The sequence below is a fragment of the Lonchura striata genome, chromosome 8, assembly GCF_050655825.1.
Source record: "Lonchura striata isolate lonStrDom1 chromosome 8, ASM5065582v1, whole genome shotgun sequence".
NCBI lineage: Eukaryota > Metazoa > Chordata > Aves > Passeriformes > Estrildidae > Lonchura > Lonchura striata.
Window position 1 is genome coordinate 11,094,883 of NC_140710.1, and position 18,989 is coordinate 11,113,871.

At 41.2% G+C, this 18,989-nt stretch overlaps 1 protein-coding gene across 16 annotated transcripts in view; it reads right to left on the reverse strand.

The window, feature by feature from the left end:
• Window positions 1–18,989, reverse strand: part of PTPRF (protein tyrosine phosphatase receptor type F) — a 375,339-nt gene that overhangs the window by 237,246 nt on the left and 119,104 nt on the right. For all 16 annotated transcript variants that reach the window (XM_077785383.2, XM_085585737.1, XM_021528106.3 and 13 more), the window contains one exon: window positions 7,853–8,014. In XM_077785383.2, the coding sequence (XP_077641509.1) occupies window positions 7,853–7,937 (85 nt within the window). In that variant the 5' untranslated portion in view covers window positions 7,938–8,014. The remainder of the gene's footprint in view (window positions 1–7,852; window positions 8,015–18,989) is intronic.

The following is an 18,989-nucleotide window of genomic DNA, read 5'->3' on the forward strand; positions in this document are numbered from 1 at the left end:
TTCTGCATCCTTAAAACAAAGAGCAGAGGCTCAGTAGTTACTGTCTTCTCCCTGTGTGACAATTAACTGCCAAAGGCTTATATCACTCACCTTTGAGGTGAGCCAACAAAGTTAGAATATGTAGACAGAGTTTGTAAAAACATTTAAAACAATTTGCAAGGAAAGCCGCAAAAGCAACTAAGAATTCTGAGTGTTTCCTTTTAAATCTGCAGTATTTACCAATGCTAACAGTGGACTGATGATGGTCCTTCCCATGACATCTCAGTTACTTTCAGAGAATCCACTATCAGCTCAATTAGAATAACCTCATGTAGCCAAGACAAACCAAATCCAAATCTCTTCCTGACATGATGACTTTATTCTAAGTACCAACATGGTGCAAGGAATGTCCGTTGGAAAATTGTGGCATTTACATTTATTTTGAGATTTGACCAGGTACTACCTATACATCTCAATCCAATCTTACAAAATACAAATTTCCTGGATAAGATTTCATGGAAATTCTCTTATTAATTACCGGGGGGGGGGGGGGGGGGGGCGGGGGGGAACAATGAGTAATATAAACAATGAAGGGCAATCTGAAAAGCATAGAAGGACTACAAAGTCATTCCAGCCTGTACTACATGAAATGAAATATATTCTATAATTATTTATTTTTAATAACATGTCAATGCCTCTTATTGAGAAGGCTTAATGTTATGATGGAAGAGAGAAAGACAAAACTAACACACATTCAAAGCTCTAGTATTGCAGGCTACAATTCATATACAAATGTAAAGCCATCACCCACTATAAAAAGTGCTTTGATTTAATTCAGTGATCATATGTCAGTAAAGTGTGCAAGGCAAAAGATGTTTCTATGAGTTAGAAGGTTCAGTAAGCACCCTACAGTGTTTTCACACCAACAAAATAAATTAGATTTGTCTCTGGCACAGACAAAGCACTGATTCTCACAAGGGACTAAACAGAGCATTCAATTAAGAGTGCACCACTGCTTCTCAGCTCCTGATACATAGACAACTTACCAGAGAAAAAGCACCCATGAACAGATGCTTTTTTTCCCCACTCCTTTTTAAACCATGTTCAACATCAAAAAAGGTTGACTAACATTTTGAGAAAACAAATTTCATACTCTTGGTTGTTCACAAAAATGAGCTTGATCATCTTATATTACAGTATCATTCTGAAGCACCAGTATAATGAAGAGATAATCAAAGAAACAAAAAAAGCATTCCTATTACCACATCATTGCTTTTTACAACTACTCAGCTAAAACACTGAAAGCTCCAGCAGATCTTATACTTTTTTCCTTTCTGACATCAGTAGTAGTAATAGCCAGGAGCATCACGACAAACCATATTACTTTATTGGTTTTCTGGCACTCCTTTCCATCTGCAAAGGATGTTACCATCACTACTACAGGGTATTTTAAATACCTCCTTAAAATACACATAGCAGCCTCTGCAAATAGCCACAACTGATTAACATCTGTGAATGAATGCAACTAACTTGCAATTAGATTTGGGAAGTAAAGGGTAAGCTTTACCAAAGTTGATAGTCAGCTACAAACAGAAAGGGGAAAATTACCTTTACAGAATTACTCAAATGATTAAATGAGCTGGGATCCGGTGAAACACATTTTAATGTACCTAGGGGCAGATATTCATGAACAAATAGCCAAGTCCCACTCATGAAATAGAAGTCTGCATCCTGGGAATCAGAGGTCCAGAAAGGAATTCAGAGGTCACAGTGGAGGACCACATTCCCAGCTGAATGCTTTGAGTAAAAAAGATAAAGTGCCATTGTACTACTGGAAAAAGCAGCCACTTGTCTTGGTCCTGGTCCCTTGACTTTAAAAAACATATTGAAAAGTCTGGAGGATTAGTGAAGAACAATAAAAATTTTGTCTGGTCAGAAAAAAACTAGTCCATTCTTCTACAACAAAAAGAACAAACTTTCATACTCTCTAACTCCTCCAATTCAAGTTGCTTCTCCAGGAGATTGCATTAAACAGCAGGAGTCTCCAGTCTCACTGACAGATGTTCTAATATCCAGTGTCTAAACCCTAAAAATGCATAAAGGTAGTTTGAAATAAATACACATTTGGAGAAGTAATGATTACTTGCCATTTTTACAGATCATATAGGAGCTGGGTAAATTCTCTATCATTTAGTTTTCAAATAATGATTTGACAGCCTCCCAGAAGCTACGTGCTAGCTCATCCACAGCTGTAAAAGCAGACGCAGAAATTACTACTGAAATTATACAGCCTGTGCTACACAGGTCAGAGTGAAAGACTACTCTGATCTGATTTCTGGCCTTACAATCTATGAATCTACACTGAAGATAAAACTGTAAGCAGGTAGTTCTATTGGTTTTCTGTATCACCAAGCCAATAATGACACACTCTCGCAAAGAACAAGTATTAAATATATCATCCCCTCAACATTTGTCACTGTGCTGGATAATTTACACGGATACTTAATCACAGGAAGTCCCTTGGGAAGGCAGGAGAGGAATTCTGGCTGTGCAGCTGAGTCCGAGTGGTGCAAATGGCAAGTGGGGATGCTCAGCCCTGCACAGCAGCAGTGAAACAAGGAGCCATGGAGTAGAAACAACAGTCAGAGCCTACACCTTGGCCTCCCAGAAAACCACTGTCCCCAGTGTCCCTGCAGACTGACCACATGCTCAGAGCTGCCTCAGAGCAAAACCCAGAGTAAGCTTGGCTGCAGTTACTACAGCACCTCTCTGGGCTCAGGAGCCACCTCTCACCGAGGGCTCTAAGGAGACAACGGGGAGAGATCACTATCTATTTATTCTGTTTTTCCATCCTCCATAAGTCTTCGTACTGACCACTACTGGATGAGGGATTTGGGGCTAAGGAGACCTTTGACCTGTCAGCTGACATTGACTGATGAATGCTGGTGGCTTTAACAATACATAAAAAAGACAAATCATGCTGTGATTTGTTGTGAGTAACAACTCAAACAAATTCATGTCCTCTGCAAGTGCTGGAGCTAAAAGGGCTATAAATGCAGAAAAAGATCTGTTGTCTACTCTGTACATGATGTTTGTCCTCACAGCATTCCTTCTACTTTGATGTCTGCACCATTTAGCTATGAGCAGGCAGCATTTAGGTATTTTACACAAAAGTGTAGAATCCATTCCTACCTAAATATATATATTTATATATATGATGAGTAAGGACACCAAAAATAAACACTGCACAACAACTGTGGTTAATATTTCAACCCATCCCTTAATGACACCACCTCAATGCCTCAGGTACAGGGGTTTTCCTAAACAGTATTTTCCATGTTCTTTCTGCTGATGGAATATGTCAAGCTAGTCAAGGTAGAATTGCAGAAAATTAGTATTTACCTGTGCTGCAATACCTGGATCCAATCGCATCAATTACACATAATCACAAGATAGAGCATTTGGGGACAGGAATGCAAACAGGAATCCTGGAAACAGAAACTGCTGCAAGGCAGCAGTGGAGAAGCCTCATGTCCAGCTTTTGGAATGGAATTGTGCTGCCCAGCTCTGCAAAGTGGACATTTTCCAGGCTTGCACAACAGCAAGTCTATCTCACAGCGTGGCCTCAAGCAGCTGTATTTGGGATTAACTGTTGTTGAGGCATCATTCAGGTTATGAAGGAAAAGCAGTAGAGCCAAATCAGGGAGTCAAAATGAGCCAAGCTGGTCTTGGGAGCACAGGACAGTAAGGGCAGACAGCAAAGTTAGAGGACAAGGACAAACTAGTGCCTTAACAAATGTTCCCTCCAGTGCTCTTCCACCCAAAACCTCCATATACACTTCAGGTACGATGCAAAATCCCTGGCAAAACAGAGCTCACCTGAAGCTAGAAAGGTCATCTTACTATTCTTAGACTCTTAGACTCTCCTACTATTCTAGACATCACCACATCTAGAGAAGCCATCCCAGTACTCGTTCTTTTCCCAACCTTCACAAGCATCAGCATCTTTGCTTTTTATTTTATTTTTTAATGTGTTTCCTCAATTCAATTAGCATCCAAGAAACACTGATTGGAAAAAAAAAAACCCAAAAACCCCCAAAAAAAACAACCACACAAAAAAAAACCCCATGTACAAGATGCACATCTTTCAGATATAAAGTAACTTTTCATTTCAGGGGCAGGGCAGCTTTGAGACACTTCAGACTCAGGGTCCCTTCTGGCCAGGGGTGGTGGGAGCCCAAGCTCTGGCTTGACAACACCAGCTCACTGAGGCACGTTCCATCTACCCCCTCAAATAAAAGCCAAGTTTGCTCTACCTCTAGAAATCAAAAGGTGCAAATTGTTTGTTTACCAGATATCAATTTACAGGTAGTTGGCCTAATTCTACCTTAGTTCTTTCCTTCTACAAGGTCACTTTTGAAGTGGTTTTATTCCTTAAGCCCTTTGAAATTCTGTGCAAGACAAACCAAAATATACCACAGTTAGAAAAGGCCTAGCATGGGTCACCTGGTCTCTTCCTTTGGCTAATGGAACCTGTTCCCAGGACTTCAAAAACAAGGTCTAATTTTTAAAAAACCAAGACAACAACAAAAGAGATTGCTGATGATTTCTCATGAGAGTATTGATTTTCCCCCATTTTCTCTGCATTTTGTTTTGAGAGGGGATTTTTTTGGTTTTTATTTTATTAGAATAAATGACACATTTTCAAAAACTAAAAAAAGCATCTTTTAGTTGACAATCACACTGAACATTAACTGAAATCTGCAAAGCCATTTTGCCCATGCACAATCAAAAGCTGACAGAAAGGGAAGCACAGAGTATAAAAAAGCCCACACAAGCAAGCTGAGAGAGAATGGGTAAAACAGCCATCCTGAATCAGCTCTGAGCTGCTCTAATGGAATTAGGGTCACCCTGACAGAAACACAGTCAGATCACAGAGAAAATTTAATAATTTCTTATTGCAGTCTGTAAAAGCTGGGGAGGATTTGAAATAGCTGTCTGCCAAATTAGCACTTCTGTATCCACCGTTGGCGCGCATGTGCCCCTTCCCACTCACCTTCTCCTCCCAGCACCCCACCAGAGCAGCCAGGAAAGCACCACTCCCCTCCTGCTGCCAGGGAGGCATCCAGAAATCCCCTCTTTTTCTGACACTCTGCCACTCAGTTTAACCTTTGGATGCCACTTCAAGTCCTCATCACTGACATTCTTCACAGCTCGGGTGACCTCGATTCCAGGGGAGGCACCAGCACAGCGCGGCGCTAATTCTGCCAGGCAGCGCACACTAAATCTGCTTTATCTCAGGCGTTAACATCCCGCTTTCTGCCAGCTGCCTTAATTGTCAGGAACTACAGCAGCAACACCGAGACACGTTACAATATCAGGTGGGGAAGGCAGGGAACACCCAGCCATGAGCCACGCTGCTGCCAGGGATGCAGCACAGCCCATCTCCAGCCAAACTGTTCCTGCTCCTATAAAAAGCAAGTTGGAGATCGACTCCAGATAATCCAGGGATAACCCTGCTCTCATTATCCTGTTGTTTTCAGTGGGGGAAATGCAAAAATGTTTCGTAGATACAGAGCCTGCTTATCTCTCTGCTGACTCCAAGCAGCACTGCAATGGGGAAAAAGAAGAATCACAGTGATTTCCTGGGAACAGCCACAACCAGTGCAATAAATAAATGCTGTTTTGCTGAAGTCAACAGGATGCTGTGGGGACTAAAACACAGAGGAGTGTTCACATGGGCTGCTCCTTTCACAGCATCCTCTCTAGCTTCTAGAAGCTTCAGTGTCCATATACTGTCATATCTTCCCCTTGCCCTTCATTACTGTCCTGAATCAGGACTCTCCAATGCCAGATTCGCTACTGCATCACTGATGGCAGGTCCCATAAAATGCAGGGTTTGGGGTTGACATTTTACCCCTGCAAAGGCACAGAGCAGACAGGTCCTTTCACATAGCTCCCAGCCTCTGAGGGTCAGTGGCAAGATTCAGTGGGTAAGATGATAGAAAAAACTCTAAGTTGCTAAAATACATGGAGTTTCTAAAAACCACTTTCCATCCTAGGAAACCCTTGATTAATCCATGGTCACTCTGCTGGTTAAAAGGTCGGTGCCCTCCAGAGCTGCCTTCCAGATTAGGAAAAAGCAATTCAGACTGAGTCTGCACGAGAGAAGAAGCCATACGTACAGATAAACTTGCTGCTCAACACAGAAATGTTCCACATCTGAGACATCACACAGAAACAGAGCCAATTTCGTTAAATCCAAGCATGTGGAATTATTCCACAAAATTAGCAAACCACGTCTACCACAATTGATCCTCAGGCCAAGAACTGTCCTGGGACATCTCAAGCTCCACCAGCTTCTGCACATTTGTGATATGAGTGTGATGCTTCTCTCCTTTGCAGGAGCCAGTATGAAGATAATAAATTTCAGGGAATTTTTATACACCTCAGAACACTTAACAAGTACTTCTCTACTTCTCTATGCCAGATTCCAAAATGGGCTACAATATGCAGACGTAAAGTGATCTGAATAAGCACCTTTAACAAAGCACCAGTAGACAGCAAAGTAAGCTGAGGAAGGAGACAGATGCTGCCCCCAGTTTGACTGGGCAGCTCAGACTCATACAGACCCATATTAATCTGCTGCCTGCACAAGTCATCCCTAATGACAACAAAAGAACTGATTTTTTCAGTTTCTTCACATCCCTTCTTCACTCTTCTCTCCAGCTTCCCTAAATTTAGGCCTTCCTCTCAGTCAAGGACATTTAGGGAACCCCCAGTCTGTTTCCTACATTCAGCCAGGCTCCTACCAACATTAATCAAGATCTCCTTCAACTTTCACAAAATCATACCTAATTATAAGCCTGGCGACTCTAAAGCTGCAGTGAGAAAGAGATGACTGCTGGCAGCTCAGGAGGTGCAACATGGTCACCTCATCTCCAATTCAAGCATCCCAAGAGCCCTGGGTACTTTCAGAGGCAAGAAATATTCACAACTGCCAGAGTCTGTGATGAATGTGCAGACATTTGGACACTGAAAACCTGGGTACAGGTTAAAAAAAAGAAAGGGGAGGGGGTCTGCACAAATATTTGGGGATTGCTTAACAAATACACAACCCGAGTTTTTGCAAAAAAATCATTGAGATTTCCTGTTCTCTGTATAACCCATTCCATAAAACATTCCTACTATAAGGTGTTTTTAGTAGGCTATCATTAGCCATATTTTTGTCCTCTTGTCTGTCCACATTAGCATTTTGTGCACATATTTCCCCTTGGCTGGATGGGGCTAATTAAAGCCAGTCACAACAATTCTATGGGACTACCAGGACAACAGCAAGGACACAACAGCTAAAACTATGACCACAAAGAAACACTGTACTCCAATTCTGCCAAAAAAACGGGTGTAGGAGAGCTATACCAGAAGGTAAGAAGTCACACCCTCTTCCCCAACAGCCTTCTCCAACAGCAACTGCCTGCTGACTCAGGAGAGATGTCTCAGTGCTACACAAATTACAAGAGCTGGCAAAAGAACAAGGAAAAGTAACAGGGATTACTGTGACCCCAATACTTCTTTCTTCCTCCGCCCCCAATTTTCTTTACTCATCTGTGCGTGTTAGAAATCAAACTGTCAGGTTTTGATCTTGCAGCTTCTACGGAAATTCTTTCTGCACTTGAATAAATTTTGTCAGTCTTTTTCTTTCTACTTGTGCCCCTTCACACACACCCTGTTTATCTGCAATGCGCACACTGGGAAATAGAAGACTTGGGGGGAAGTTCTCTTAACCCTCAGTTTCCAGTACAAACAAGGCTTAATATTTCTGGAAAGAAATTCTGCAAGACGTTCAGGCTTTCCAAAACCAAGTGTTACTTACTGTCCGCTCCTGCTAAAGGCAGCATCAAGCAGCAGAGGATGGCTGCTGGCACAGTGAGTACTTGGATGCAGAAGTTAGGCACCATATTCCAAAATAGAGCAAGTCCTCTTCAGTCTGAGGCAAGTGGTCAGTACATCCAGTGTTACAGACACAGACTTACCCCTGCAAACCAAAAAAAGAAGAAAAAGAAAATTATTATGACACACAGATTAACTGCCAGTATATCCAACTGCATTGCAAAGTCATCATTACAGATACTTTTAAAAAGAAATTTACCTATCTTCCCTGCATGAGCAGTAGAGCACCACACATGCCTCTGAATTCAATAAGCTGATTTCAAGGGTCAGTAGGCATAAAATGCACCTGTCTCCTAGTTTACCTTCATGTACAGTCTGGTTTATGGCCCATTAATGCATCCTGCAGTTGCTGTTGCTCACAACAAATAGTTCTGAAGCTGCACATTACATTCAAAAAACAATCTAAACCTCTTGTAACTCTCCTTCCATGTGCTCAAGACAGACGTGGTTGACTGCATGTGTAGAGAGGGTTTGCAATCAAATTGCATGTGAAGCAGAGCTTGGACCATCCAGCTGGGCTGGTGTACACCAGGCAAGTCCCAGCGGGTTCCAGTAGAAGAAACAGAAGCTGAATTGGGATCAGCTGTCAGCTCACAGGGTGAGAGTCACAGCAGAATGTTATTAAGTGTCTGTAAAGAGAAGCTTTACCCAAAGCAAATACCTCAGCTTCCAATTCACCAAAATGGAGGCAATGACTACCCTAAAAGGATTCATGATTGGGTATTCCCACTCCAAAACAAAACAAATCATCTTGCAAATTGCCTTAACTTGGGCACCTGTTTGAATACTGAAATACAGAAAATTTCTTGAAAACCAACCAAAAAAAGGTGAGTATTTAAAAAGAAAACAAATTATGTGTATCTGCCTTCTTTATCTTTTAATGAGAACATACTCACTGTACTTCCATCTCAAAGTCTAAGGTCTTCCTATTAAAACAGACTTTAAAGGAGCTAACAAGCACCATGCCCTCAGCAACCACACTCAGCAGTGACAGGGGCTCACACCTTCAGTGGCAGGCATCTCAATGCAAGCACAAGAGTTATTTAAAAGTAGATGTGATTCTCTGCTAAGCTGCAGAAGTTACCAAACTTACCAACACAGCATTACTAAGGAAAAAAAAATCTCATGCTGGCAGATGCCAGCCTGAGTGGACTCTGAGTATCCTTGAAGCAAAGCAGCTGCAACTGTGCACACTGTTCGTGGCCCAACATGCCACTCTTACTCGTGTTGGCAGACATTTCAAAAACATCTTCAGGACTGCTCTAACAAAGATATTTCTCAATTTTGCTACGTTTAGAAGCGTATTGTTTTTTGGAAACCGCTGAGCTTTTGATGGAAGTATCACAAGTTACAAACACGTCTACTTCTGACAAAAGCACGTTGCTCAAAGAATGCCAGCAATGATTGTGCCTAGGGAAATCCACAAGAAATCTCAAGAGAACCTACCTCAGCAAATGTTTACAGTGCATAGTACTAACAAACAGGAGATCATGATTCTTCTCCGTTCTGTTACTGTATTTGCACAGTAAATCTTTTCCTATGTTATAATACCGCACAACACAGAGAAATCTTTATTTATGCAACATCTTCTCTTGCCAAGACATCTGAAAATGCTTTACAAAATAACCTAGCTCTAACCTAGATGCAGAGAGAATACTGATCATCTCATCCTGTTTTTATTGTCTCAATGAGAAGGCATAAATCTAAGTTCAGCAGCAAAATTCTGAATACTGAGAAGAGGCTCTTCGCACCAGCCCCAGTTGTCTTTGCTGCCCTCCAACTTCCCCATGCTCACTCAACTCTCGCCAAAGGATTACTAAAAGCACCATTTACATGTCTTACATAGCCAAGACAGATACAGGTAGTTGTATCTTTATAGCTGCATAAGCTCTGTTCCAATGATGGAACAGTTCAGTCCCCAAGCAGTTGGCCCAGTGTCAGCCAGCTCCCCAGATATGGCCACACAGGAGTGGGAAGAAATGCCTGAATCTAGAGTGATGATTATGCTTCTAAATTCTGCATGTACAGGGGTAATTTGTGCTGCCTGAAGAAGGGAACCCACTGAAGCACTTTAAGCAGCATTACATCTGGCTCAACAGCAGCCAGAATCATAAGAGGCTACTTTTCCTGGGGAGGGGTGGGAGACACCAAGGCTTGAAATTACTGTGTCAAAACTAATCATGTGTGTCAAGCCCTGTAAGATTAGGACAGAGAATGAGTTCTACAGGTGGTGCTGAAACATCTTAGGTATTTGTCAGACCACAGTGGGGGTGAGCAGCTTTCAGAGAGCTTTTCCTCTTTCATTCACTTCCATTAGCAACAAAAGTGTCTCATCTAACGGTGTATCTTGAGCACAGATTGCTCAGAGTCTTGTCAATAGCACCTCCACAGCCCTCATTCAGAAGTAACTCTCAGGAACATAAAAACCTCAGTTAAAGAATAGGTCTGTCTCTTGATTTCTCTCTTCTTTCAGCAAATGTGATCAAGCTTCTCTCCAGTTTCAACAGATTTGTAACTTTCCTCTCTAGCCCATGAGATACATACAGCATGCACTATGCAGAACTGATGAATTGTCAGATACCCTACCAGATGCTTCATAGACTTGATCTTTTTCAACTGTTTAGTGCTCTAAATAATTTACCATCTGGTAGAAAAGCCAGATTTTCTCATGCCAGACTGCTGACTGTCCCTCCAAAGTTAATAGACCACCTTTGGCCTTTAAGAGGATCAAAATTTGCTACTTCCTCTTTCCATGGTTGCTCTGCTTATGGAAAAGTTGTCTGCATTCAATAATTAAAGAGCTTTAAATTGGAAGGTTTTAAAATTTCATAAATCTCAGTAACTGTCATTCTCTTTTGAAAGTGAAAGTATTAAAAAGCTTCTCCCAGTGGTTCAGCTTTCCCAACAAGACAACCCAATACTCAAAGCAAGGGTGTCAGCTGAAGTTCAGTTAACCCTTAGAAGGGCCAGAGTTACTCTCACAATGTTAAACAGCAGCCCTGAACCATTGCTAAAGGCTTCCTTTCCTGAGGCAGAAGGTAGCCTACGATGAAAAGCAGAAAAAACCAGATAATATTGGTAGATTTTTTGGCAACAAGCTAAACAAACACAAAGTACTCCTTTGGTAAAATCAAGTACATCAGCAACTGACCAAATAATGCTCCTACTCTTCTTCATGTGCCTCGTCCCCACCAAACTCATGCCTCTTCAGGCATGCCTCTCTTGTTTCTGACTGATCTCCTGTACACCAGATGATCTCAGTCCCTTCATTTGAAGGCTTCCTTTAATCTCACTGCTTTGGCCAGCATCTCAACTAATACTGCATTTGGGAGCCCAGACACTGAACAAGAAGGTTTTTCAAAAACACACGTACATTCTCATTTCTTCTTCTGCATCTGGTCCTGGCAATATTATAAACTCTAGACTACATAACCCAAAATTAGGCTGAGGCTAAGCACTCCAGATGGCTTTGTAAAAACAGCTTTGAGTTTAACAAGCTAAACTCCTGCCTCTGCTCCAAACTCAGTGTTAGAGCTACCGAGAGCTGGTTTGGCAGAAAACTAGAAAGCACAACAAAAAACTAGCAATCTTCATTTAAATATATCAGTTTTTTGCTGTGGGGCAGGTGGATGGAAAAGAGGCGGTCTTGAGGACATTTTTTGAAATCTACATGGTTTGATTCTTTCAGACAGCAGAAAAAGCTGGACTCATTTAAAACAGAGCCAAGAATACCAACAGCTCATATGGTACTAAGAAATTCTGGCAATGAGTATGTCTCACAGGAGACTGCAATGAGATTAGAAAAAGCAGTCAACTTTGAAGAGTCAAGAGGAATTTCAAACCAGCACTGAATAGCTTATGTCCTCTATGAACTCTTCGGTAAGATAAACTGAACTGAAACGAGTGGGTTACCAGCCAAAACTGGCACAGTGAAGAATAGCATCCCCAAAGCAAGCCTGCCCATTCTAAATCAGGGACAAAAACACTGCACTAAAATCACTTTTTAGGTTAAGCTATTTTGCAACCCAAAGAATCTAAGAAGTCAGCACAAAAAAGCTCCCTCCAGGAACCCCTGTACATTCACGGAATGCCAGGTTTCCTTGTGTGTTTGAGTACTGACACTGCCTTTGTTGTGAAACATCGTTAAGAGACTCTGGAGAAACTTTCAGGGTGGAAAGGTGAGCCCAGTCCATAAGCAATGTCCTTAGCTGACCTGGAGATGTCACAGTGTCTTTTCAAAAAGGAATCTGAAACAATTGTGTTTGTTTTTCAAGGTGGAAACTTCCTCAGTGTTCTCAAGATTAGCCCAAGTATGCAGGTCAGAAAATACCAACTGGGCACACCCAGACCATGGTAAAGACAGGGCTGAAATTACACCAGCTTCTCCCAGCGCTACTACACGTGCAACACGACTAAATTTTCCTTCTGGACCTCTACCCTCCATATTTTACACAAGTATCTGAAGGGGAATCAGTGCTCCAGAGGGACCCAATCAACACAATACCACCTGATCTGCTCTGGGTGTCACATCAGCAGCGGCGACCACGCATCACGCAGAGCAATAAGGCAGCTCTTTATTCTGTTAAAAGTGAGAACAATAGCTGGCTACAGCTCAGCTGCTTCACTCTGTACATAATGCCTCATCTGTGCTCAGAGGGAGGAACAGGAAAACCATGACACACCATATAACTCAAGACCATCATATTGCACACATTAAAAGTTGTGGAAGCAGTTACACACAAGCTAATGACTTTTCAATGTTTCACTTCACTACATTAGTATTCCTTTAGCATAGATTTCTTTGTGCCTTTCTGTGAGAAATATAATATAAAGAGACTTGGGGAGTACAGCAATATGGCCAAAAAAGACAAAATGAGTCTCATTTCACTCCAAACTCCCACATGCAGGGAATGTATTAGAGAGATTCAGTGGGGAGATATATGAAGATAGCAATGATGGCAACACTAGAATAGATTTAGGGAGGAACTTCCTTTGAGCTTGCAATACAATAAAAAGGCCAAAAGCTAAAGAAACTGCCACATGAGCAAAGGTACCACCTCTGGGACCCAAGCATGAGCAGGCCCAGAGCATCAGTCTGGTGCTCTCAGTTGCAAGGCCCTCCAACCATCTGGAGAGAAAGAATGAACAAAGCAATTCAAGAACCAGGAAGGATAAAAATCTCTGTCTAATCACAAGCAGTAGACAGACTGGCTGAGAATTTGATAGCTATCTATAAGTACAAGAAGGATACAAAACACCAAGAAAGGAGTATAATTAGCCATGGACATGTAACTGTGAGAATGAGACAAAGCAAACGTAAGTGCATGCAGAATATTCTCAGTAAACAGTTAAAAAAAAAAAAAAAGAAACAAAGAAAGAAAACACATCTCTCGCCCAGAAGTATTTTTCCCAGAAGGAAAATGTTATATTACCTGTTTGGAAAGAAAATAAAAATGGGGTAGGAAAAAACAAAAAGAAACCCCAAAATATCCCATAATCTGGGGAAAAAGTCAAACAACAAACTAATACAGGCTGACTTGGTATGGAGCAATATATGTAATAGCAAGAACAACTCAGAAATACTTTAAAAAGTTTCTCCTTATTTTGATAAAGCACAAAAAAAGTGAAAAGTGTTTAAGCACAAGCTGGCCCAGTTACAGGTCACTGTGATGCTGAACATGCAATCCCGATTTGACCCAAGGAGAGGAGCAGAGACACTTCTAAGCAGAATATAAGCACAACTTGAATATTCCTGTCAGCTTTATTGGCTACATTTGGTTCTGAAGACATTAATTTCCAAAGGTGTCATTGCCTGCAGACAATACTAGATAAGAAAGAGGAATTTTTCTACTGGAACAAGGATTATGAAGGACCCCGTTAAATAACTATGGAGATAAGTTAAAACATCCACTTAAAATATAGATCAGCCTTGAGCCTCACAAACCCAGCTATCACTCACAGTGAGCACTAAGCACAGATGGCTGTAGATCACCCTACCCAAGTGTAAAGGCTCCTAATGCCTGCTGTAAAGTCTCCTTAAAAGAAGCAAACTCTAACATTTACAGAATAGGCTCAGCACTGCATCCAGATGCATGAAATGCAGATCCACAGCAGTAGAAAGTTCCACAAAAAATAAAACTAAATCGCCTATTACTTAATTATCAGCAAACTCCACTAATGCGAAGAAATACGCTCATGAGTCAGACATTTCCACAAAGCAAGAATTTCTGTGCTTTTTCTATAAATTACTGTACACATGACAATATATTCCTAATAAAAATGACAATGCTGTAACAGGCTTGACTGAATTCAGCACAATAGAAAACAGTGCAAGGACTAAAATCACTAGGTTCCAAGTCCTGTCCTCTAAACCCAATTCCAGGGCACTAAATTCTGCACAGCCAGGGTGCTGACAGGTGGTTTTATACTAAAGAGAGGGATAGCTCAGAAACAGGGTCCTTCTGGGCTGGCTGCTTACAACACACCACAGCTGAGTGCCATTGCCTGTACAGCTGTGGTCCTGTTATTCCTGCATCTGGAACCAGCAGTGCCAAACACATTTGTTCTGCCTCTCTCGAACTGACAGAACATGCAAGGCAGAGCAGACCTTAGTTCCACTGAGCACCAGAACTAATTTTAATCAAAATGGCAAGAATGCAAACGATTGACCAGATGAGAGATAATCTGTCCTTCCATCCCTTCAAAGATTTGCATGATGTCTAATGGCTTGAAGCCAAACTAAATCCTAAATAAATTCTAATTCAAAATTAAATCAGTTTAGTCTTTGTAAGAATGTTTTTACTCTATCCACAGGTCTACTTGGCCTCCTTAGAGGCCTCAGTGTCAAAATTTTTGAGACCTCCCAAAATCTAAACAAGCCCTTTCTCTGGCTTGGAGATTTTGAGCAACTTCTAGAAATTTTCCTTTGCAGCATCCAAAGTTGGATTCTGTGAGCACATGATCTTCAAGTATTGTGTTATTTTTGCAGTAATTTCTGCTTCAACCAGAGTACAAGATACATAAAGAACTTTTTTCAGGGGGGAAGAAGAAGTTGTTCTTTTTAACAAAAAATACCTTTGCCAGAAGTTCAGTTATGTTTTATGTAACATAGCATACTACTGGGGTCTGCTCACTTAATGCCTTTCAGATTAACAGCTTATTCTAAATCTGCTTTTGCCAAGACCTCAATTTCTGAAATTTGCTTAGCTTTTATATTTAGAAATACTGGTCACAATACTAGTAGCAAGTCTTCTACAATATTTTCAGTGGTTAAAAACTGATGCAAAGTAATAATTTCCTTCTTTGGCAGCACACTCCTCTTCCTTAACTGCCTTCCTTAACCTTCCATCATCCAACAAGACAAATTTTCACACAAGACAATGGCACTGATTTGCCTGAATAATTTATCTTCTATGTCTAGTCAGCAGTTCTTCAAAGCCCACCTTGGATCTTTCAATTTTCCTTTTATACTCATTTTACTTCATACACTCTACTACTGACAAATGAGAGTTGGGTTTCCAAATTTTCATCTCAAACAGCTTCTCAAGCCTGCCACCTACCTAGAGCGAATTACTCCCAGCTAACTGCTTGCTAATTTAACTGCTTTTCCCAGTTTGCTCTCTTATGTTCCCCTATTGATTTCAAACCACATCAAGAAACTGATTCACTCCCCCCTTGCACCCTCCCTTTTTCTTTTCTATTCTTAATTTTTCCCATTATAATATTTGGGACACTTTGACTAACTTGTTCACTTACTTGTTTGTAGCCTTTCTAAAGTTTACCATCATTCTCAACATTTTCATCTTCTTCACCCCTCTGAGCTCAACTATGTATTCATGCTCTATATTCACCACAGTCATGGCCACTCATGAAGACATATGAGAGGAGTCCACAAACACCTTCAACCTTGCTGATGCTGCAGCCAGGAGTGATTAAATAATCCCGAGCAACTCCTTGTGCCTGCAGCTATTTTAAGCCAGGCTCTGGAAAGAACACACGCTGGTGACAAACCCTCCACCCACTGTCTCGCAGCCTCTGCCACACGTGGCTATCGAGTAAAAAAAGGACTTACTGCTTCGATCCTACTCACAGAGACAATAATCCATTTCTACAGGTCCACGAAGCACACACAAAGTGTCAAATTCTCAAATACATCTTGGCTGTCATCCTTTCTAGACATGGGCACCACCAGATGGGATTACCACCTATCCCAGCCACCCCATCAGCCAGCACCAACCTGTGCAGGAGAAGGCAGCAGCAGCCTGCCACAGGGATGGCTTCTTCCTAATGCCATCATTTAGCAGACAACTTATGCCCTACTGGAGGGTTTATGTATCCAATTAAACTTCCTATAATTCTCATCTTGTGAAACTATGAACATTTTCAATACTAGATTTTGGAATTATTCTCTCCCAAAGGGCTTTGAAGTTAATTATATCATAGTTGTTATTACTGTCTCAACCACGGATACTGCTTGAACCCCATTATTGTGTGTGTTACTGAGGGCTAAAATAAGAATAGCTGCTGTTTCGGTGTGCTCTGGAGCTAGTCTTTCCTGCAAACTGCTTCCATAACCTTTGCCCAAACATTATGTATGCTCAGTTTATATGCAGGTAGTTAACAGAGCCCAGTAGGGTAAATGGACTTATTACATTTATTAAACTGAATTCTCTCCATGCAGAACGCCCCCAGCATCCTGCAGTTCGCTGGCTCTGGAGGCATTTTGGCATTTGGAAGACAGCACCCAGAAATTCCCTCCACAACTAATAAGCAAGAACTAGGAAAGCACAAGTTTCATGCAATTGCCTTCTGTATGAAAAATGAAAACTGTTTCTGTAACCTCTAAAGAAACCTAGATGCAATCAAGCTTATTGTAATAAGATGCTAAATTTATGATTATTCCTTTTTATTTTTTCCTTCTAGTAAGGCCCCCTAGCTTTGCTTTGCTGAAAGAAAACAGCCTCTGAGGTGGCATATATGACACAGCACCTAAGGCATATTGAAGAGAGGTAAATTAAAAAAGCCCAAAGTGTAATATAATGCTTACTGAAGATGAAGAAACGAAAGGTCTGCAAATTGTCAAAATCCTGATTTAATGGCAGCAAGTCAATCTTAACTCTTACTACAAGAATTTCTATTCCTAAGTTTTTATTCCAAACTACTTCTCTCCTTCAGTAGCACCTCAGGCTAGAAATTAAATTCAGGTTTTTTGTATCGCATTCTGTACAGTAAGACACATAAACATATACACATCAGATTTTTTTCTCACTCAGATCTGAGGCTGTGCGTTCTAAACTGTTTGATGGAAGAAAATCAATTAATACATTTTACAAGTCTTCTTTGTTTGTCAAATCAAAGCAGTAGTTTCCTAGTTACTTCCTGTCCAGAGGGACTGAGATAACAGCTGCATCAAGGCTGCAGCAAATCCAACACTTTCTGGACACACCAGCCATCTTCCATTTTCATGCCACAAAGCAAAATGCCAGACTCTTCAAACAGGCCAAAATCTGCTTCCACACTCACATTCTGCAAATAAATTCTTATGTGGGGACCACACACAAGTGCTGAGCACTTACAGGCAGCAGATAGGAAGGCTCCACATGGCTGTGGATTCGTGCTGCCTGACACCTTATCAAGGATGCACAACCATCATCTGCTTCGGATTACAATGATAAGAAAAGGTGGGAAGGCTAACAATATTCTGCACATGTTAATGAACCTGTAATAATTGCCTCTGCCAACCTCAGAAAGAAATCCAAAACATAAAGCCAAGGGAAACATTACTATCTCGCAGGTAAGTTGGGCACATCACCCCTACACAGCACTTGCTGCTCCTTGCATCTTGCGTGAACCTGAACCTCCCACGGACCCTCCTCATCCACCATAAAATCCATGCTAAATTTATCACAGACTATGTGCAACCTTGCTTTTATATCCAGCAATTTTCTGACTACTAGAAAAGGCATGCTTTGCTAACCAAGGGTATTCAGTGCATGGTAGTTATGTAGCTACTTCCAATGGCTTTGTTATTTCTGCACTGGAGAGGCAGCAGGAGAGACCAGTTCTCATATTCACCACAGCACACACATGGTACAGATAGAGACATGGGACATTCTTCACCTCTTGGTGGTCTTCTATTCCATCCTATGGCTCTAAAAAAATTAAGGTTTGCAATTCAACCTTAAGTATTCAAAGAAAAAAAGGCAAACAAAATTTCACCCACCACATGTCTGCCTCCACAAGACAGTAGCTTGCTTTTGATTTTTACAATTCAGGCTTACAAAGTTCCTCTTCCTCAAACCTTGAGAGCATTTCCTGTGTAACTCAAATCTCATAACTTCTGTGCATTCTCTTTACCAGGAGAATGGTCCCATGCTAAGTCTGAATCAAGATAAACCTGAATTCTGAAAATCAACCTGAAAAATAAATAAATTATGTACCTCACACAAAACTGCCCTTTTCTAATGGAGACTTCTGCCAATAGCAGATGGAAAGACCTTTGAAAAATAAGACATCCCATATGCCATCTGCAGCAACTTTGAGCTTTACTATTGAAATTATTCACTCTCCTTCCAGACCTTCACCTTTACATGACCTTGAGCAGCACATAAAGAGGATAACACATTATGTACAGCTTCTTGGGATACTATTCAGTAAAACCTAAGGAAAGAAAATTACTGCTAGCTGTTTTTTCAATCCATTTGTGCATTAGTGTGCTGAAACACATACTTGGCGCCGCTGAAATCAGATTCAATGTACGTTTTGGCGTACTTAGGAGGAAAGCTATTTTAATTTGTTAGTTGCCAGAATGTAAAATCCTAAAGGGAAAAAAGCTTCCAGCAGAAAAACACAATATATCTTAAAGGGGAAAGGTATCACCTAGCTTCACGAAAAACCAAGGAAAGCTTAAGGTGAACCTTAAGTACAGCTCCAAGAAAAGGAACAGCCCCTTCTTCCTCCACATGGCTGATGCAGGTGTGGGGCTGACAGCACAAAATGCAGCACCTTGTTCATCAAAACCAAACATAGTAAATTAACAGCAGCACAGTAACTCCTAGCTG